Source organism: Lepus europaeus, chromosome 11, assembly GCF_033115175.1.
Source record: "Lepus europaeus isolate LE1 chromosome 11, mLepTim1.pri, whole genome shotgun sequence".
Taxonomy (NCBI): Eukaryota; Metazoa; Chordata; class Mammalia; order Lagomorpha; family Leporidae; genus Lepus; species Lepus europaeus.
The window spans coordinates 63,875,298-63,898,409 of record NC_084837.1 but is presented as its reverse complement, the minus strand read 5'-3'; the positions used below and the strand labels follow the sequence as shown (position 1 = coordinate 63,898,409).

The 23,112-nt window shown below is 40.4% G+C and overlaps 1 protein-coding gene across 17 annotated transcripts in view; it reads right to left on the bottom strand.

The window, feature by feature from the left end:
* Positions 1-1,885: 1,885 nt before the first annotated feature.
* MGA (MAX dimerization protein MGA) overlaps positions 1,886-23,112 on the bottom strand; it is a 155,267-nt gene continuing 134,040 nt past the window's right edge. For 15 of the 17 annotated variants that reach the window (XM_062205682.1, XM_062205680.1, XM_062205683.1 and 12 more), the window contains 7 exons: positions 19,259-19,389; positions 15,743-15,794; positions 13,144-13,350; positions 11,506-11,617; positions 10,997-11,230; positions 9,105-9,281; positions 1,886-7,253 (listed from right to left, as the gene is read on the bottom strand). In XM_062205682.1, coding sequence (XP_062061666.1) covers positions 5,977-7,253; positions 9,105-9,281; positions 10,997-11,230; positions 11,506-11,617; positions 13,144-13,350; positions 15,743-15,794; positions 19,259-19,389 — 2,190 coding nt within the window. In that variant the 3' untranslated portion in view covers positions 1,886-5,976. The other 2 variants (XM_062205687.1, XM_062205695.1) reach the window with 2 other exon arrangements.

The window sequence follows — 23,112 nt, the reverse complement described above, 5'->3', positions numbered from 1 at the left end:
CCACACAACACAGTTGTGAGTATCGTTCTTATAGGAAGATCCACAGAACATGGCTCCAGAACTAGGAGAATCAAGCCTTTTATGGTATTATCAGGACTGCGGTCCCAGAGAACCGCACTTCCGCGTCCCACGGCGGTAACCACGCCCTCAAACGCAAGGTCGGCACTTGATAGGCCCGCGAGACCATAGTTCTGGCTGATTGACAAAAAGCTGAGACGAGCCAAGCAGCTCTGCTCCCGTCCACTTGAAGCGGCGAGCAGACGGCCCAGGTGGGAAGGGTTCTGAGTAGCAGCCAGGTTAAACGCTAGGCTATCTGATCGGTCCAACAGAAGGAAAGGGCGGGGGAGCGGGCAGTGAGGGAAGTGAACGCGCCTACGCGGTGTTATTTGTTCCATGGGTTCTTCAGCATCCAACGTCCCTCCAGTTAATCAGGATTTGTTGCTCAGATGTTTTCATTGCTTACGCCAAAATTTACTTGTGAGTTCTCTGCCCTGGGCCTGCTGGCACTAGATTTAGTGGTATACTTTTTCGAACTGCTGGTAGGGGAAACATCTTTACCTACTGATATTTATTTTCTAGAAACCCCAGGAGTCCACCTGGTTATTAAGATTAAACTGGAAGATTCGGGCCGCAGAATAGAACATCACATCTCTTGCCTAACCCAAACCGTTGGAATCCCAGAGGAAGATGACATATTTGTAAGCTGGCATTGCGGTAGATGGACCTTGTACAGCCAGCTAACCAGGGATGTGCTTGTTATCTACTGCAGCCACATGATAAAATGAGATTTGTAAAAGCTTACAGGTTGGCACAGAGATCAACGCTGTTATCAAGGGCCCTACACCAACTGACAATAGCTACCGGAGACACAAGCCCTCCTTTCCCCTTAAGCCACGATGAGCTGCAGATATAATGGAACATCAAATAAGATTTCCAAATTTATTTCTCAAACGTGGGCAGGAGGCAACAGCCTTTATTAGCACACTATTCACCAGGTGATTGGTTTGACCTCTCCTTGGGAGAATGTTAACACTGCTAATAAATGGTGCCACCTGGTGGCTTGCATGTGGCAGACCCTAGTAACACTGCCAACTTCACCCATAAAGCAAAATGTGCTCACATTGAGTTGTCCCTAATCTACTCCAGATCATTTCTGTGTGCACCAACAGTTTTCTCACTTAGTTTTTTTCTAACTTAGGTAACCACTCAAGGTAAATGGGTTTACAAAGTATCGTTGGTCATTTCCTGTCCCAAGCTACTCTGGCTTAGCCCTTTAGAGAAATGTTCCCCCAGCACAGGCAAATCCCAGCTCCTCCTTTCCTTGTCTATGATACCGTAGATGACAACAGCTGAGAACACTGTAATAAGTGGCTTTATGTCTGGAATCTGGATACTTGTAGTCCAAGACCAAAACTACACATTCTTAATTCTTCACAATCCATTACAACTTTTCTAGTCTGGGTACCATGCTGCCTTTGAGGTGCCAGTATTAGAAAAGGCTGTGCACTGTTTCCAGGCTTCATGAATTCATTCATCACAGAATCCAAGTCCTAGGTCCAGTGTGAATGTAAATGTTAACTTCTTTTTCTACACTAAAATTAAATACTTGCCATCCTACCTTCCAAATGCAGTTGGACTTTACGTAAGTATTTTCATCATCCATATGCTACTTCACTTTTTATTCTTTGTGTATGTCCTAAACATTTATACATGGTGTTTGTCAGATTGAAAAATTTTAGATGTCTGAGAGGGAAGAAATAGATGATATACAGTTGTTTAGCATTATGCTAAATCAAATTCTTTCATTCACCCTACGTTTAACATGCAAATAAGGTGCAACTGTAGGATTCTGGGACACTAACAGGCTAGAGTAAACATTTACTCGTCGATTCAAATATTTATTGAGCACCTTTCCATGCAAGGCACTGTGAGACAGCTGAGACCGGTGAATGCAATTGGAAACAGGATGGGTCGAAAACAATGCTCCCAAGGCTGCTTTCCTATTTAACAGAATCTCTTCTACCAGCAGAGTTTACAGTAACACAATTTAATAGTCTAGATTTGTCCCAAAATTTCCAGTTCCCATGGTGTGCCTCCCCACCCTCCAACACACCTCTACTACTAGTACTCAACACTTAGATGCCTTTGTGGAGCAGTTCAAATTTAATGTACTACAGGTATACCTCAGTCTAAAAGTACATATCAATTATTTCCATTATGCAAAAATGCATTTTAACTAATAACTTTCTTGAACTGGCAGTGAGTCTGAATTCTTTAGCTTTAGTTTTCTGGGCACTCAGCCACTTGTGAAATTTCAGTATCAAGAATACAATGACATCAAAGTATTGATGCCCTTACAGCACTTCCTCCAAAATGAACAATTCTGTGCAAGAAACATATTCTGATTCTTGGTTATCTCTATTAAAGTACCTGAAAATGTGCTGCCTACACTGCATGTTTTTTGGGTTTTGTTTATAAAATTTCTAGGAGTGAGGAACATGAACTATCACTATTCTCTAGATCAGTCTTCAAATTACATTTGATTCTCATTTTGCTTCATCCCATCCCATTTCAAAAATTTTAGCCAGTAAGAAAAAAAAATTTATATTGCTAAACCCTGCCCAAAATAATATATTGATTGTTTCATTTTCTTCTGTGTTCAAAACATTTCCATAATTCTGGAGAAAAACTTCATGAACTTCAACTTCATGAACTATAAAATTACACAAAGTGAACAAATTTGTAAGAAGCTTACATAAAGGAGCTTGATCTGTTAGTGACCTTAAATAGATTAAGAGTAGTTCAATGTCTAAATTTAATAAAATCTCTTTGTAAATTATGAAAATAATTAACATGTAAGAGGGTCTTCAAAAAAGTTCACGGTAAATGAAGATTATGAAGAAATTATGTACCCATCTCAAAGTTTTCTCCACCAAAATAAACCTCTCAATCTCATTTTCCACAAACTTGTTAAAGTCCCCTCCCCTATCCTGACTTAACACTTACTGTCTAGCCACTAAGACTGTGTTCACGTCTCATTATTTTCCAAGGTAACAGACTGGAGGATGACTTCTGAAACATACTTGCCATCGAGTTGTACAAAATTTCAGAGCTTTCACATAAAAACAAGCTTTAAGGATTAGAACACCGAAAACCTCCCCCAAATGGCATGTCAGAAACTTCTGAGAACAGGAAGGAATTCCTTTAATAAAACTACTTCAGTGGCACCTCTCTCAAATATACCTCAGGGCATTAGAATTCTTTATTTCCAACTCGGCACAGACCTCCCAACACCAAGTCCTGCTTTAAGTAGTATAACTGATTTACTTCAGGTTTATATTCTGCCTTTCAGTCACCAAACTTCTTCTGTCTTCGGTTTCTAAAAAAATAGTCACTTTTCAAAAGCAGAAAAGGAAAGATATATATATATATATATATATATTTAATATATAAAAGGAAATGCTAAATCTGGCATAATTATATTCTTAAAAACATTCCATTTATTTACAGATGTATATAAAAAGGCGAATTATTGGTGTAGTGAGATCATGCTTCTTCTTAAAAGAGTCGGTAAGAGCTCACTGTCTTTCAGGTTCCTCAACTCCTCTCACTCTACATCTCAAAACCACATTTGTAATTTTCATAATCAGTTTCTCCTGGGTCAACATTAAAGGGGAGGGGTTTTTGGAGACTTCAGATTTTTGTCAAAGACTACAGCCTGTTCTAAAGACTAAGCCCTTCTCAAATTAGCCCTGGCAATTCCTAGTTCTAAGAGGTCTTAAGAACACCGTATGTTGGGAGTTTGCAATGACATCCGCAGCCTTCCCTGAACATCCAGAATCACCCCTCATTTCCACCTTTGTACATCTCTTATAAACAGTCAAACATCCTCCAATCGAGAATTATGACTGGTTTGCTTATTTTCTTCTTTTTATAAAAAGGAAAGCTCAGAAGCTAAAATGTTCAGAAGCTCAGAAGCTAAAATGGTCCTTTTCCTGAGGATTACTCACTTGCCTGCTCTTTGACCTTCAAAAGCCTTAAGAGCCTTGGGAAGTCAGGAGGAAATGGGAAGAGACAAGCAAGGAAACAGTGGGAAACTGCCATTACCTGGGTTAAAGTACTAGTATCTCCAAGGACAATTATTAGCAGGGAAGACAGGTGCTGGATTCCTTGGCTAAGGCATTGAAAGAAATCTGCTGGGTAAAGAATGAAAGGGACAATGAGAAGCTGAGGAGCACTCTTTACCTACTTCATGTTTCTACAGCAACCCTCAGTGGAGGAAAGGTTAATAAGTATTGATGAGCAAGCCTAGAAAGGTAAGCAGCATAAAACCAACAAAGAATGTGCTCTCACTTCAATTTGCAGAAGTTTCCCCACCCTTTTCAGAGTTAACAGAAAGGGAATCAAATATGGAAGTTAACAATTCACTGGCTAGATACACTCCTCAGTTGGTCTGACAACCCAGGTCTTAAGATACGCTGAGCGGGATTTGGGATACAGAGACAAGGGATGCAGAACAAACAGAATCACCTAGGCACAGCCCAGGCACTGGAAGCTCTTGTGTTAGTGTTTTACAACACAAGCAAATCCTGTCAGTGAAGACAGAACAGGGGTTACATTCCAAAATATAATTATTTAAGAAAGGCAAAATGCAGCAGCTAATTCCCAGTCTATACATTTTCAGAATAGTGATTCTTGCCCCTAGGAGTTTCCAAGAGACCCCTCAAGTGCACCATGATTATTTACAAACTAGATAGGAAACATTTCTATACTCAATACAAATCTCATCTTCTAGGTTGAAAACTTCAGCCTTTGAGAAATCTATGAAAACAACTATACAAAAATATAAATATCTTTATCTTTACAGGCTGTCAGTCCTTCATACCTTGACAGCTAATGAGTGAAAAATCTCTACATATCACTGAATCCATGGTTGCAGATAAAAAATATATCTTGTGATTCAAATACTGCCTTATTTCCCTGGTAAAGAGTGCCTACTGTGACTTTTCTTTACATCCTGTGCAGGTAATAGTGAATGAAACCTTCAAGCACCAGGAGACTGGTTTGACTCAGGAAATATCCAGCCCCACAATTTTTTTTTTTTTTTTTAATTTTGGCCACTGTCGCTGATCTAGGGAGAAAATGCTTTTCATTTTAGCTATCTCTTGAGTGACATGATTTGTGAAAGGCAGAGGGCCCCCTTCTTTGCCTACGTCCAAAACCAATATTCCCCAGTAGAAATGCCTGGCATGGTGCAATGTCCTTTTCCAACATCCACAAAGACAACAGGGAAAACTTTTTTTTAACACCTCGAAGTAATTACCTTAATAGTAAAAGTTAAAAGTAACCCTACTTTACGAAAAGGCTTGAATTTATAATTCCAATAGAAAAAGTGACGGAATGGAAGCTACTTGGGAGACCAAAGAGAAAATTTTGCTAAATGATACTAACTCCTTCACTTTGGTATTCCATGATAATCATTTCCCCCTATTTTTGAAACACCTAAAAGCTATCTGTTCTGGATCCCTTTTACACAAGTGCATCATATTCCTTAGATTTCAGACTTAACAGGACAGCTATCAGCTACAGTTCAGTCCATAAGAGCCCCAAAGTCTCAAGCAGCTTTTTCTCTTGGGGTGGGGTGGGTGCTGGGAGATAACTAGGAATCACTACAGAGCCAGTCTTGTTATGAATTCCTTGGGCAAGGGGGCACCTCAAGTTCAGTAAATGGATCATGTCTTCTTAGGATGAGGGGACCCAGCACCACAATTGAGGTAACACATTTAACATGATCAGAATTCCTTAATATTTCTTGTACCAGCATCAGCACCCTACCCTCTTTCTCTATCATTATTCGCTGCATCATCTAAGTCAAAGATCACTGTTCTATGACACAAATACACAGATGCCTGCAGAGAAAGAAGGTGAGATCCAATTTTCCCTCACAATCTGGCTTCTGCCTGAAGACAAATACTTTCATTTCCCTGCAGAACCTGATGAGGCTCCAGAGTTGCCCAATTTAGCCATAACAGGTGCCAACGTAGGCATCACCTTGCTCTCCCGGCCTTCCTGGTCACTCCCTGTTAAGTTCATTTTATTTCCAACTGACCCAACTTTGGCAGGTACAGGTGCCAAGCAAGGCATCACCTTAAGACTCTGACCATCTGTATCATTAGAAAGATTAGCTACTTTTAAACCTAAAGGTGCCAACTTTGGCATAGGCCTCCACAAAGTATCAGTACTGCTGTTCTCCACGCCAGTTTTCATCTGTAGGATGGGGGGTGAGGACATATTTTCAGGCTCTGTAGTGAGGCCAGAAGTACTCTTCTCTCCATCACTAGCTTTCCTATGGGAAAGGAGAGAGTCCTTTATTTCAGAGTCAATAACAATCTTAAGGACATCTGGCTCAGAAGCTGGTTCTGCAAGTTGTTTTTCATTCTCAGAAAAGTCATCATCTTCCAAATGTAAGAGGAGGGGACTTATGGAGTCACTCTCCCCTTGAACATCAGGTAAATCTTTCAAACCAGGTCCCAAGTGGCCAACCTGGAAAGTTGCTCTGTTCCCAGAAGGAAGTTTACGGATAAAAGCACGCCGAGCATCCCCTGGGAACTCTGTATCCATAGAGCTGGGCAGTTCAGCCATACTAACAGAGTCCTCATTCAGCTGTTGATTAAGGAAGGCAATCTCATTGAGCAGTGATGTCAGTGTCTCGTCAGTGTCATCCTCGTCTTCCAGGTTTGTGAGCAATTCACCGGAATCCAGTTCTGCCTCCTCGATAGCTGATGCTACTTTCCTCAGTTCCATCTCTATGCTGGAGTCCTTTAGATCTTTCATCTTTAATTTATGAAATGGAGAATCTTTTGACTTCAGCCTCTCCCCTCTTGACTCACTCTCTTTCCATTTATAGTGAACTCCTCTCACATCACTAGTATTCTTTTTAGGTAAGAACTCCTGTACTTCCTGTACATTGGAAACGTCAACTATCTGTGGAAAACCAGAATCTTTATTTGCCAGAAAAACCTGTGTTGGACTCAACACCATTCTGCCATCTCTATGATTTCCTTTGGAAGAGATTCTACTCAAATCCTCTAAGGGATTGTCTTCATTCCTGATGGTATCTTTCTGGTGGTCAAGTGGCTTGCCATCAGTAACTTCACGGGGATATTTACAGCCATCCATATCTACCAGATCTCCCTCTGTGGCCAGTGACGTCACATTAACGATCCGTGGCATCATAAATAAGTCATCATTTTCTGAAAAATAAAGAAAAATTTCATTTAGATCTAAAACGGTGGGCACTCCCACCTTTAATACAATCATATCAAATGACCATCTTCACTAGTTTTCTTTTCTTTCTTTCTTTTTTTTTTTTTTTTTAATTTATTTGACAGGCAGAGTTATAGACAGTGAGAAAGAGACAGAGAGAAAGGTCTTCCCTCTATTGGTTCACTCCCCAAATGGCCGCTACGGATAGCATTGCACCGACCCAAAGCCAGGAGCCAGGTGCTTCCTCCTGGTCTCCCATGCGGGTGCAGGGGCCCAAGCACTTGGGCCATACTCCACTGCCCTCCCAGGCCACAGCAGAGAGCTGGACTGGAAGAGGAGCAATCAGGACTAGAACCCAGCACCCATATGGGATGCCGTTGCTGCAGGCAGAGGATTAACCAAGTGAGGCATGGCGCTGGCCCCACCAGTCTACTTTCATCAAGATGAAAGAAGTACCAAAGATCCAGTAAAATCCAACCAAAATTCTTTGATATTCTACCATTAATAAAGTGCTATTTATTTTTTATAGAAATCCTCCCCAAATTAATTCTTGTGCTGAGACAGAAATGTATCTTGATTCCGTTCAATAAATTGTTACTTTGAGTGGAAAATAAAAGATGGCATAGTAAGAGAAAAGGAAGAGTCCTCCAGAGAGCAGGTACAGACAAAGAACTGTTAGGCTGTCAACAAAGGAAGGAAGACTTTAACATACCCTTTTTACCTTAAGCAGAGATTTAAGGACCTAGAACCTACATCATCAAAATGATCTTTCCAACTTTACCCCAAAAGAGAATGACACTCAAAATGAATCAGGGGGTAACTGTGGAGTGTACCATTTCTCAGTACAACACAAAATTTATAAAATATTCATCAATACCAAGAAATAAAACAATGACTGAACATTTTTTCACTTTGACATCTTTTTGATTCTTCTCTTACTTAGAATTAACAACAATACACAAAACAGTTCCCAATCCCAGGTAAAACATATCAATCAACACCACAGATTCAGACAAATATCTTTAAAAAAAAAAAAAAAAAAAGATTGATTTATTTATTTGAAAGTCAGAGTTACACAGAGAGAGAAGGAGAGGCAGAGAGAGAGAGAGAGAGGTCTTCCATCCACTGGTTCATTCCCCAACTGGCTGCAACGGCTGGAGCTGCGCCGATCTGAAGCCAAGAGCCAGAAGCCTCCTCTGGATCTCCCACGCAGGTGCATCCTCTACTGCTCTTCCAGGCCATATCAGAGAGCTGGGGATCGGAAGTGGAGCAACCAGGACTCAAACCAGTGCCCATAGGGGATGCCGGCACTGCAGGCAGCAGCTTTACCCACTACGCTACAGGGCCGGCCCCACAAACATCTTCTTAAAAAAGGCCCTGGGGCCAGCACTGTGGCATAGTGGGTAAAGCTGCTGCCTGTGGCACCAGCATCCCATATGGGTGCTGGTTCGAATCCTGGCTGTTCCACTTCCCATCCAGCTCCCTGCTAATGTGCCTGGGAAAGCAACAGAACATGGCCCAAGTGCATGGGCCCTTGCAACCCACATGGGAAACTCGGAATAAGTTCTTGGCTCCAGGCTTTGAACCAGTCCAGCTCTGGACATTGAGGCCATTTGGGGAGTGAACCAGCATATGGAAAATCTTTCTCTGTCATTCTGCCTTTCAAACAAACAAATAAATCTTTAAAAAAAAGAAAAAAAAAAAAGCTTATCTATTACAAGGCAAATGCCAACCTAACAGCTCTGTATCACCACAGTATATGTTCAAAGGCTTTTTTTGTCACTGTGAGAAACCAGGGATAACTTTCGCAACCTAAGAATACAACACTAACAACATACCTGACTGAGCCATAGCACTACTGGCAACTTGAGGCTTTAGATCAGGTTCCAAGAGAGCAGGAGAAACAGTCACCACTGGTCCTGAGAGCATGGGACCTTTCAACGTGAGCAATTGCCCCTGTGGAGTCATCACGAGGTTTGCAGAGGTGTGTGGAGAGTTAGAAGGTGAGGTATTTTCTGTAAGGGAGATTAAAAATTAGTTATGGAATTTAAAGACCTTTAATTAATTTGGAATGAAACCCTGGAGCCCAAGAGTGTCTCTAAAATCACACTCTTAAAAAGGAAAGAATTTCAATGTCTGGTGTTGTAGCAGAGCAGGTAAAGTGGCTATCTGCTGTGCTGGCATCCCATAAAGTTGCCAGTTCGAGTCCAAGCTGCTCCACTATCAATCCAGCTCTCTGCTATGGCCTGGGAAAGCAGTAGAAGGTGGCCGAAATGCTTAGGCCCCAGCAGCCATGTGGGAAACCCAGAAGAAGCTCCTGGCTTCAGACTGGCTCAGCTCTGGCCGTTGTAGCCACTTGGGGAGTGAACCAGCAGATGGAAGACCCCCCTCTCTCTCTCTCTCTCTGCCTCTATGTAACTCAGCTTTTCAAATAAATAAATACATAAATCAAATTTTAAAAAAAAGTAAATTTCAAATTCAGTTAGGAAAACAAAATTCAAAATTTACTTTCCTGGACCACTTTTCAGTGAGTCATGGTTATCTGTCTATTGATTCTCCTAAAGAAAAGAATTAATTTTTTGAGGAATGGAGCTGTGGAACCACGTTTTCAATGGAATGCTTGCAAAAGTCTTGATAGTGAGAAAGGAAGTATACAGAATTCCATCCCTGGGCTTCCCTTCCTATCTATGTACCTCTAGCAAATTAAGTTGCTAGGCTTCAGGTTCTCTTATCTGTGAAATGAGGTGAAAGAAGAAACGGTCATTCAACTTCTTTTGATTTTTGCAATGTTAAACTATCTCAAGTTTTAGTATCCATCACTATATCACTATCTTAATTTCATATAATACACCAGATTTCCTAATTTACATACTGTATTACCCTAAGAGTAAAAAAGGGATATGTTCTTCCCTAAGGATATAAGTAATATAAAATCGATACAGCCTCACCTTCAAAATCAAGAGGAGAAAGAACTTAAAACCAATTTACTTTATTCCTTAACAGCACTGATAGGTGATCTGATGAAAAATAGAATCTGATGCAAAAACATTTTTTAATTTCCAATTTATTTGCCTTAGCTACACCTACACTTCCTCAACCAATCAGCAGAATCATACAAAGTAAAAAAAAAAAAAAAAAAAAAAAGGCAACTTAAAAAAAAAAAACACTAAAAATATGTGACTGTAGACTGCTATCAGAAATAGGACTTGCATGTTATCATGATCTATAACTTCTCAGGATTTGTATAAAGCAATAAACTAAAATATAGGGGCTGGCACTGTGGTGCAGCGGATTAAGTCGCTGCCTGCAGTGTCAGTCAGTATCCAATATTGGCGCTGGGACTTCCCGACTGCTCTCTTTCTGATCCAGCTCCCTGCTATGGCCTGGGAAAGCAGCAGAAGATGGCCCCACGTGCTTGGGCTCCTGCGCCCAAGTGAGACCTGGAAGAAGCTCCTGGCTTTAGCCCGGCCCAGCCACAGCTATTGAGGCCATTTGGGAAGTGAACCAGTGGATGGAAGATCTCTCTCTCTCTGTCCCTCCTCCTTTCTAATTCTGCCTCTCAAATAAATAAAATACAAATCTTTTTTAAAAAAAATCCCAAAATAGTTAATTTTTTAATAGAACCTTTAATTTATTTAATTAAAACTAAACTTTTGGCCAAGAGAAGTGCAGTCCCTAAACTAAACTGATGCTCATCTACATCAAGAAAAGCAAAGAATGTCCCTCCTACCTGTGGCCTGGTCTCTTTTTCTGGAAAGAATCAAAGGTTTCCCCCTCCTGTTATTTATAAACATCTGTCCGAGATCTACAGACGATGTACAAGATGCTTCCTGCTGCTTGTTAGTTCTGGGAGACACATCAAACTCATCTGATCCCATCTTCTTTTTTCTTTTTTGTGTCTCTAATGCTTGTTGTTTTGCATAAATATATTCTAGCTTCTTCAGGACCACTTCTTCTGTCTTACCTACAGGTTGATAATGAATAAATGATCACTCTTTGTGTGATTCCACGTAATAATGAGAAATACAGTCAACTTGAGTCCAGCTGACTTAACTATACTGCCCAATATTATGAAAAAGGCAAGAGTGACTGCAATGCAAAGGAAATGTCCCACCCAGTCATAATTCTGCTGCAAACTCTGAGAGCAAAGTCTTACACTAAGTGTATCTGAAAAGTCTACTAAGGATTCCTTTTACTAAACTTACTATTAATTTACTGCAAGTAATTTACATTTCTTACCTGAAAGAGATGATACTTTCCGTATCAGAATATTCCGTTTTCGAGTCAGGAGATTTTTCTGTCCTATCAATTTGTCTGCCTGATCTGTTAGTCCCTGAATTTCACTGAACGCCTAGAATAGAAATAATCAGGTCAGTTAACCTACTTTTTCCTCAAAACAGGCAAAGCCTACATAATTTAATAAAAAAGTTTAAATATTTTAGAAGACTCCATAGTACCATTAAAATAATTATTGATGTTTCAGAAACTACTTTGTTACAATTCTCCAACTTAGACTTTGGTAATCAACTTTAAAGTGCCAGCATTCCATATGGGTGCCGGTTCGAGTCCCAGCTACCCCACTTCCAATCAGCTCTCTGCTATATGGCCTGGGATAGCAGTGGAAAAGGGCCTAAATCCTTGGGCCCCTGCACCCATGTGGGAGACCCAGAGGAAGCTCCTGGCTCCTGCCTTTGGATCGGCGCAGCTCCAGCTGTTGTGGCCATCTGGGGAGTAAACCACTGGATGGAAGACCCTGCCCCCCCCCCCCCGCCTCTGCTTCTTTGTAACTCTGCCTTTCAAATAAATAATCTTAAAAAAAAAACTTAGACAATTTATGTACATAGTTTGAACTTTTGCTAGCCTATTACAAATTTTCTTTTATGACTGTCAACTGGGGTTGGTGTTTTGGTGCAGTGGGATAAGTGGTCACTGGCATCCCATATCAGAGTGCTGGCTACTCTGTTTCTGATCCAACTTCCTGCTAATGCCCCAAGGAAGGCAGCAGGAGATGATCCAAGTACTTGTACCCCTGCCACCCATGTAGGAGATCCAGAATGAGGTCCTAGCTTCTGGCTTTGGCAAGGCCCAGACCCAGCTGTTACAGCCATTTGGAGGAGAACCAGCAAAAGAGAGATCTCTCTCTTTAAATCTTAAAAAAAAAAAAAAAAAAAAAAAAAAAACCCTGTTAGGTATGTTAAAATACCATTTATACTTTGCTTTACAATGTGGTAAGCTGTTCTAAATGCTTACAATAACAATGTAAATGGTACCAGCATTGTGGCACAGAGGGTTAAGTCATGGCCTGCAAAGCCAGCACCCCATTTACAAGTGCCAATCCAGTTCCTACTGCATCACTCTGATCCAACTCCCTGCTAATGCACCTGGGAAAGCAGCAGAAGATGGCCCAAATATTTAGGGCCTCGCAACTCATGAGGGAGACCTGGATGGAGTTCCAGGCTCCTGGCTTCAGCCAGGCCCAGCCTTGGCCTATATAGCCATCTAGGAAATGAACCAGTGCATAAAGATCGCCCTGTCGCTCCCTCTCTCTTTGTAATTCTGCCTTTCAAATAAATAAATAAATCTTAAAAAGAAAAAAAATGTAGAGACCATGGAAACAGTCTAATCAGAATTTTTGATGATACTTGAGGAAACAAGAGCTCTACCAATTAAAGAACATGACTTCCAATGAAAAGCTATTCTGACCAGACATAATCATTTTTCCTGAGATTCATTGCGCATTTATTAGTCCACACTCAACTACTATACGTAAGTAGCTCTAGTTCAATCTCCTTGGTATAGCAATGGAATCCCTTACTTACCATCTCTGTAAGATTCTCTTAGTCAAGCTATTACCTCTCATTTACACAAAATACTTACCCTAGTAAGAATGAGACTTTTGGAAACCTTTGAAGAATGAAGTAATCCCAAAGTGATCTTCAGTTTCTCAAAGAGATCCCTCATTTCTCCACGCCGACGCCGCTCATTGGCAGTATGTGTCCGGCGATAATAAGCAAAAGCTTCTGCTTCTTTCTGTAGTTTGTCACTCCAGTAATCAGGCTTCAGTTTAAGTGGAACTGGTGGAGCCTGTCCAAAAAAGATTGCCTCTTAAACATCTTTCACATCAACCTGACTTCTTGCACTTCAGGCACCCATCATCTTCTGTCTGGACTGTTATAAGAGCCTCTCAATTGGTCACTTTACTTCCAGTCTATCCTTCCTCTAAATCAAATTTCAACAATGTCCAACAGTATAAATCCTAAGACATGCTGACACAGCAACATTGTTTTCCAGCTCAAATTTCAGTGGTTTTCAAATGAAGAATTACAGAGGGAGGGGTAAGTGGGAGTATAGAGGAGCAGAGTTATGTTAGAGATCTGGAAAAGCTTATAATTTAGTATTGTAATTTCTATAATTTGTTTCCATGACACAAATTACATGAAAAAAAAAAAAATTCAGTAAAATCTTGGCTAGTGGAAAAGACAGATCATAAATTTTTTTTTTAAATATTATACGATCCTTCCATAAATTGGTAAAGGATCAAATGCACACTTCTAAATCATCCCTCTTTCCAACCATTACCAACTGCTACAAATTCCCAAAGCATACAAGTAATCCCACCCCTCCCTGCCAATGCACATAGGCTTTTCCCTCCACCTGAATTACTCATTTCTCCTCCTACCCAATCCTCCACAGCAGTTAAAATTTAGCAGTTAAAATTTATATTTTGCACTTTTCCAGGAAAGTGACCCTCAAATGCCTTGGGCTTCTCTCCTACCTATTTCTTATAACAAAGCTAAAGATGCATAGCTTATAGGGTTTAAAATATATAGAAAGAGCTTAATATAATCCAACTACATCCTGTACCTGTAACCAAATCCCTAGAAACAACCACCTTTTGAATCTTCTTGTAGTATCTTGGTTTTTAAATCTATAATCTAAATAAAAAATGGTAATATATGCTAATTCTTTTCTCTTCAATGCTATCTAGTGACTTCTTGCTATGAGAAGGATGAAAGACATGGCTCACATCTTACCATGGCATCTTCTTAATAACATCACTAATTTTAGTTCTACTGATCTCTTAGCAACTGAATATAATTCCATCTTAATTTCTTATTCCATCAATAACATACATTTTATCTTACCTTTTCAACTTGCAAAATGAGGTTATCAACACAGGCATCCTTTCCTTTATTTATTCTTCCCTCTTTCACCTGACAATCTGTCATTTGCATTTACTCATTTTTTAAAACTAAGTCTTCTGTATTTATTCATAGCTTATTAAAACTTAAAAAATCATTAACAGTGGTTACACTATCGTAAGTTGTAAACACTAATCAGACAAGTGAGTAATTAGTTTCCTGACTTGTAAAACTTCTTGGTCTTATGTTTTTTCCCTCTTCTGTTTCCAGTTGTCTCTTATGACACTGTTTGCCTTTGTAACTGACACTATGCAAAAACTCCTATGTAAAGCCATCATCTTTCTAAAGTTGTGTACATTAATATAGTGTGACAGAATAAAAGAATCAACAAGATAGAAAATCAGTATCAAGTCTAAATACAGCAAAACATCACAAGTATCTGCATGTTAATAATTTCTGCACATAGACAGGTATTTGGCCTACTGGTAAAGACATCACTAGGGACATCAGTATTCCATACTGGAAGTTCCTGAGTTTTAGCCCCAGCTTTGCTCCTGATTCCAGCTTCCTGCTAATGTATACTCTGAAAGGCATCAGGTGATGCTTAATGGTTGAGTCCCTGCACGCCTGGCCCACCACCAGCTGTTGTGGGCATTTGGGGAGTAAACCAGCAGATGGGAGATCTCTGCTTATCTGTCTCTCAAGTAAAATAAAACTTTTTTTATTTAAAAAAAGAGACGTTTGCTTTATTACACTATCATGGTAATATATACTGAATACATTAAGAAGAATAAAGGAAGTTATAATTTCATGGCTAGTTGAACTGCTAACCACCAGTATAGTGAATAAAAATTTTAGGGCACTGAAAACCATGAGCCTAGACAAGAATGTGTTTGTTTTATATTCATTCATTCATTACACTGCAGGATTAGGTTTCAAGTGAGCATGTCAATTTTCATAATCTCCATCTCCATTTAAGTTCTCTTGCACCCACGTGGGAGATCCAAATGAGACTCCCAGCTCCTGGCTTTGGAACGGCCCAGCTCCAGCTGTTGTGGCCATCTGGGGAGTGAATCAGCAGATGGAGGATATCTACACTTTTCTCTCTCACTCTGCCTTTAAAATAAATAAATCTTAAAAACAAAAACAAAAACAAAAACATAGTAATAGAATAATCTCCTATGGGAAATGATTGATTCAATTTACTCATTGGTAGGAGTGGCTGGGGTGCAAGTGGAGATGATCAGTTAATATAGTTAATGTTGTTTTAACCCTAAGACAAATGCTGTCCATTTTATTAAATGAATAATTATCATTAAATATATTCTAAATACCTTTCGACTCCGTTCACCAGCTTTTTCATCTGCAGGGATATGGGTACGGCACCTAGATAAAGACAATATTTTCCAATATCTTACTGAAATCCAATCATCTATGACCTATTTCACAACTGTATTAAGTCAATCTATTCCAAAACGTGTGAACAGCTTCTTTTCCTCCAAGATGTAATATATGGCCACATTATTCATTCAACAGTATACTTTCTTCCTCTAAGGAAAATACCCAGTCTATGGCCATACAATCGTGAACATGCTCAATCTCATCAGTAAAGTATCCAAATAACTGCTAAAACTGCAAAATACTTCTCAAATCATGAAATATTTCAGAAATACAAAACTATATAAAAACACATGATGAACATCCAGGTGTGTGCTATCCAGCCTGAGAAATAATGTACCTGAAAACAGAGAACCTACATGCAGTCTACTCAATAGCATTCCTTTTCCCCCTTGCCATAGGTAAACACTCCTGAACTGAATCTGCCACATATACAGTTACCGTTTTACTAGGAAAATATATTTTTAAATAAAAAAAATTTATGTGCATTTTTAAAAAATTTATTTGACAAGTAGAGTTATAGACAGTGAGAGAGAGACAGAGAGAAAGGTCTTCCTTCTGTTGGTTCACCCCCCCAAATGGCTGTGCCGATCCGATGACAGGAGCCAGGTGCTTCCTCTGGTCTCCCATGCAGGTGCAGGGGCCCAAGCACTTGGGCCATCCTCCACTGCCTTCCCGGGCCACAGCAGAGAGCTGGACTGGAAGAGGAGCAACCGGGACTAGAACCCGGCACCCATATGGGATGCCGGTGCTGCAGGCAGAGGATTAACCAAGTGAGCCACAGTGCTGGCCCCTGTGCATTTTAAATATCATATTATATTCTATATTTCTGCAGTTTAAATATTATATTGCATCTTTCCACAATTGATTTATTTCACTCAACATTACACTCGAGGGCCCAGCACTGTGGTGTAGTAGAATAAGTCTCTATCTGTGGTGGCTGCATCCCTTATGGGCGCAGGTTCGTGTCCCAGCTGCTGTCTCCTGATCCAGCTCTCTGCTTTTGGCCAGGGAAAGCAGTAGAGGATGGCCCAACTGCTTGGGCCTCTGCACTCGTGTTGGCCATCTGGAGGAAGCTCCTGGCTCCTGGCTTCAGATTGGCCCAGCTCTGGCCATTGCAGTGAACGAACAGATGAAGACCTTTCTCTCTTTCTCCCTCTCTCTGTACCTCTGCCTCTCAAGTAAATAAATAAAAACCTTTTAAAAAAATTAAAATTGAGATATTCTGGTAACATAGCTCTAATTTACTCATTTAACTGCTATACAAGGGTACTTTAGAAAGCTTGTGAAACAGGGAATTAAAATAATTTTGGGGGTCACCCTGTGGTGCAGCAGGTTAAGCTGTGGTATGCAATGCCAGTATCCAATGCTGGCACAGGTTTGAGTCTTGGCTGTTCTACTTCCGATCTAGCTCCCTACAAATGTACCTGGGAAAGCAGTGAGGATGGCCCAAGTACTTGGGCCCCTGCACCCACGTGGGAGACCCAGATGAAGATCCTGGCTCCTGGCTTCAGCTTGGCCCAGCCTTTGCCATTTTGGCCATTTGGGGAGTGAACCAGTGAATGCAAGATCTCTCCTCTCTCTGTAACTGACTTCCAAATTTAAAAAAATCAATCTTTTTATTTAAAAAAAGAGATGTTTGTTTCAACAGAAAGATATTTTGACATCCATACATAAAAAAGGTCTTCAAAAAATTCATGGAAGTGCTGGGTATTTTGACAGTGGGTTTAAATCTCTGCTTCTGATGCCAGCATCCCATATTGGACTCCTGGTTGAGAATTGGCTGCTCCATTTCTGATCAAGCTTTCTGCTAATGAGCCTGGGAAAGCAGTCGAAGACAGTCCAAGTTCTTCAGGCTTGACACCCATGTGGGAGAGCAGAATGGAGTTCCTGACTCCTGGCTTCTGCCCAGCCCAGCCCTGACAATCACAGCCACTTGGGGACTGAACCAGTGGATGGAAAACCCCTTTCTCTGTCAATCCCACCTCTCTTTCAAGTAAACAAAAATAATAATACTAATCATTTAAATAAATTTGTCTTTAATTTCAATGTGTTCCTTTTACAATGTGTTGTGTTTATTTATCCCAACCCATTAACATGTTATTCTCTCCATTTAGCAATTTTTTTCAGTCTTTCAACATAATTTTGTAAGTCTTACACAGTTTTTGTTGTATTTCTATATAATTTCTTTTCCCTGTTACTATTGTAAATGGTAGCTTTTACATTAGTTAGTTGCTATTGTTTAGGAACTCAATTTGAACTTAGTAAGTTCAACAGTATTGTTGGATTATAATCTGATTAGTTTTTAAGAGATTTAAATTCACTCAGGTTTAATCAGTAGATAACTGAAGTAACTTATACATAGTTTTAGAATTAGTCCTATTCCCTAATCCTTAGATTACTCAGCAACAGTAGAGATGCTTTCTCAATTCATTACTATTTCACATTATAGTTGAGATACAAGGAAAAGTAAGGTGTCTGGCACAAAATAAGTCATGTCTTTCTTCCCTTCTCTCACTGACACCCGAAGTCCTAAATAAATACAAGATTTACTAAAACAGAAAGTCAGTCCTCATGCTCTCCATATTTTCATCTCGTCTGCAGGACAGTAAAATCTTCCCACCTATATCTCACCTGCTCAACTAGTAAAGTAACAATTTAATGCCTTGGGGCCAGCGCTGTGGCGTAACAGGTAGAGCCACTGCCTGCAGGTCAGCATTCCGTATGGATGCCGGTTCGAGTCCCAGCTACCCCACTTCTGATCAGCTCTCTCGCTATGGCCTGGCAGGGCAGTAGAAGATGGCCCAAGTCCTTGGACCCCCACACCCTTGTGGGAGGCCTGGAGGAAGCTCCTGGCTTGGGATTGGCACAGCTCTGGCCATTGCGGCCAATTGGAGAGAGAACCAGAGGATGGAAGACCTCTCTCCCTCTCTCTCTCTGCCTCTCCTTCTCTCTGTGTGTAATTCTTTCAAATAAATAAATCTTTAAAAAAGTAAAAAAAAAAAAATTTAAAAAAATTTGATGTCTGTTTGTTTAAAAAGACAAAGAAACTGACCTTTGTTGAGTAAGGTGCTTATGTTAATTATTATGCTAGCTGCATATATCACTGAATATTTCAAATGGAGGTATTTTCCTCATTTCATCAGTAAAGAATCTGAGGTATAGAGAGAACAGACTTGCCCAAGGTTAAATACCTAAAAATAGCAAATTACTATTTTAACACCAGTGTATCAGGCTCCAAAAACATATGTTATTCATATTTACACAGTGCCTAATATCAATGACAACACCAAGTTAATTACCTTAGAATTCCAATTCTTCCTCTCATCGATACTAGTCAGAAAAAAGAGTAATTAAGAAAACAAGTGAGCTAACCCACGCTCCTAAACAGAATACTTTAGTTTCTGATTAGAAAGCACAAAAACAATAATCCTCAAAGAAATAAGACTTACAGCTGTTTGGATGACTGCGTGTGAGCAGCTGTGGTCTTCTTGTGGACAATATTAATTTCCTCTGACAGCTCTTCTATAGTCTCAATGTCCACCTGCTCCTCATCTTCCTCAATGTATTCTACACAATTATTCTGAAATATATCATTAAAACAGTAAATAATTTACTGGGAGGCAAGCATACCTGAACTGTTCAACTATATTCTCCCCTTTATAAAAAAACCAACTAGTGTAAACACTGAGTGTACCATCAGTACTGATAACCTATGCTTAATGATCCAAAAAGGAATTAGATCAGAAAGACAAAATATAATTAGTACTAACAACCAAGAACTACACTGTAAGTCACAGTATACATTAAATAGACATCATTAATCATTAGCCTAATCAGAGTCCCCTGAGGGGCTGCATGGATGCTTCAGTGTTCTTTCTAGAGGACAGTGCTCTTTCTAGAGACAGGTATGGCTATACTAAGGCTTCATAAAACAACAGTAAAATAAAATTCGGTGAGGGGAAGGTGGAAAGGAGAAAAATTCAGGCTCTATTTTAAGGGGGCTTTATGAGTAACACCATATTGGACCGCAACAAATCAACATACATTAACGTATACAAAGAAGATATGAAAACAGTCTCTATTTCTTTCTTGGCTCTGACAGTCTCTCAGCATAACAGAATGAGAGCTTTTGAGCTACTGTGGGCTTCAAAAGAAGCCCAGGCTGGTGCCATGGCTTAACAGGCTAATCCTCCGCTTTGCGGCACCAGCACACCGGGTACTAGTCCCGGTCGGGGCGCCGGATTCTATCCTGGTTGCCCCTCTTCCAGGCCAGCTCTCTGCTATGGCCCGGGAAGGCAGTGGAGGATGGCCCAAGTGCTTGGGCCCTGCACCCGCATGGAGACCAGAAGAAGCACCTGGCTCCTGGCTTTGGATCGGCGAGATGCGCCGGCCACAGCGGCCATTGGAGGTTGAACCAATGGCAAAAAGGAAGACCTTTCTCTCTGTCTCTCTCTCTCTCTCACACTATCCACTCTGCCTGTCAAAAAAAAAAAAAAAAAGAAGAAGAAGAAGCCCAGAATTGCTGAATTGGTAATTATACCAAAAGGGAGTCAATCAAGTAAGCACTCATTGAGTACCTGTCAAGAAACTCAGAGGATCTTTTATAAAACAATAGAATTATATAGATAAGAGAGAAGCAGAGAATAAGTACACTGAAACAGGGGTCACAGTATCTATAATTGCACTGTATGCACTGTGCCAAGAGGTGAAACTCAAAATGAAGCATCCAAATCACCTTATTAATTCTATGCTTAAATTTGTTGGAAAAATTACTTACCCCCAAATTATAGGCTCCACAAGGCTGAGACACTAAATGCAAACTAACATTTAGTTTCCCACCCCAATTTAAGCACATTTTAAACAGTGTACATTAAGTTTAAACAATGTATGTCAAAATTAACTCTAGGAAGCAAAATCAATACAGACTCCCAAAAGAACCTAAAGAATCAGTAATGTAAGCAGAAGCTTTACAATGTTTAAACTGAAGAGTACCTGCCTACTCCAACATTTTTTACTACCATCTTTGTAAATTATATCCAATAACCTTCACAATGGAAGATTTAAATTGGAACAGCTGTTCATAACTTTCCTCACACTGTTTCAATATTAATGTTAATCACAAGCATCAACAAAACATAGGCACGGGACATGTACATAAATGCAATGTAGAATTTAAATTTTAGAAATCACTTAATATAAGCAATGCCACACTCTAAGGTTCTATTAAGTCAGTTCTACTGATATCAATAGTTTTCAGTGGTTTTAAACAGCGAACTGTTTTTTCAGACGTTTACCTGGATTGACTTATAATGAGAGGTGCTGCAAAGGCATAATAATCTGCAATATGTTATTCTCAAACTCAATGAATTCAGATTTTTGGCTCCTACAGGTATCTGTCCTTGAAAAATACTAGGCTACTGAGAGAGTGTAAGGCAAATACATATGGAATCATTCAATTTTAGAGCTAGATCCTTATAAATAAGTGAGACAACTGAGGTACAGAAATAACTAATACAGGAAATTGAAACATTTAAATATTAGAGTTTAAAAATACTCATCAGGGCTGGCGCTGTGGTGTAGTGGGTAAAGCTGCAGCCTGCAGTGCCAGCATCCCATTTGGGTGCCAGTTCGAGTACCGCCTGCTCCACTTGCAATCCAGCTCTCTGCTATGGCCTGGGAAAGCAGTGGAAGATGGCCCAAGTCTGGGTCCCTACACCCACATGGGACACCCAAAAGAAGCTCCTGGCTCTTGGCTTCAGATCGGCAAAGCTCCAGCCAATGCAGCCAACTGGGGAGTAAACCAGCAGATGGAAGTCCTCTGTCTCTGTCTGCTTTTCCTTTTCTGTTTAACTGTTTCAAATAAAGAAATAAATCTTAAAAAAAAAAAAAATATATATATATATATATATATACTCATCTTTGTTACAGTTATCTGCATCAAAAGCATTAACAATGGCCAGCTAACACAGGGGCTGAGTAAATCTCAAGGAACCAAGATTCTTTCTTTTTTTTTTTTTTTTTTGACAGGCAGAGTGGACAGTGAGAGAGAAAGGTCTTCCTTTTCCATTGGTTCACCCTCCAATGGCCACTGCGGCTGGCGCACCGCGCTGATCCAAAGCCAGGAGCCAGGTGCTTCTCCTGGTCTCCCATGTAGGTGCATCCTCCACTGCACTCCCGGGCCACAGCATAGAGCTGGACAGGAAGAGGAGAAACCGGGACAGAATCCGGCGCCCCGACCGGGACTAGAACCCGGTGTGCCGGGGCCGCAGGCGGAGGATTAGCCTATTGAGCCGCGGTGCCGACCAAGGAACCAAGATTCTAAAACAATCAGTTGCATGACAATCAGTGCAGACAGCTGCTACTGCTCCTGAAGGAGAGGGACACAGGGTAGCCCCGAGCTGGCTATGACGGCCTTATGTTTACATCCGATATTATGTCAGGAGTCAGCAGACCACAGGCTGCCATCTCTTTTACAAATCAATTTGTACTGGAACTCAGCCATATTCACTCATTTAGGTATAACTTATGGCTGCTTTACACTTCAACAGCAACTAAGCCGTCTAGCCTGAAAAAGTCTAGAATATTTGGCCCTTTACAGAAAAAGTTTCTCCAATTTCTGTACTTGTGCCACACCTGACTCCCAGTTACTTAATTCAGTCAATGCAACCCTAAATATGAAGCCTATAAAAATACTTCAGGGAGGCTGCCACTGTGGGCAACGAGTTAAAGCCCTGGCCGGCAGTGTCACCATCCTTTATGGGGGCTGGTTTGAGTCCCCGCTGTTCTACTTCCAATTCAGCTCCTTGCTAATGCAATTAAGAAAGCAGCAAAGGATGGCCCAAGCCCTTGGGCCCCTGCACTCACATAGGGGACTCAGAAGAAGCTCTAGGCTCCCGGCTTTGGATCGGCTCAGCTCTAGCCATGTGGCCATTTGAGTAGTGAACCAGGAAGACCTCTCTTTCTCTCTCTGCCTCTACCTCTCTGTTAACTCTTTCAAAGAAACAGAAAATAAATCTTAAAAAAATACTTCAGGATACTTAAAATATTAATTATAAAGGCCATATTACAAAGGATGATGGATGACGGCCAAAGTCTAGATAGGAGGGAATTTTTCAAAGTTCATGGAAAAGGCATATTATAAAAAACTATGCATGCCTTTTTTTTTGCACCAAAATAACTTATTTTTAATTCCATTTTTCCATAAACTTTTTTTAAAGATTTATTTTTTATTTATTTGAAAGTCAGAGTTAGAGAGGTAGAGCCAGAGAGAGAGAGAGAGAGAGAGAGAGAGAGAGGGAGGGAG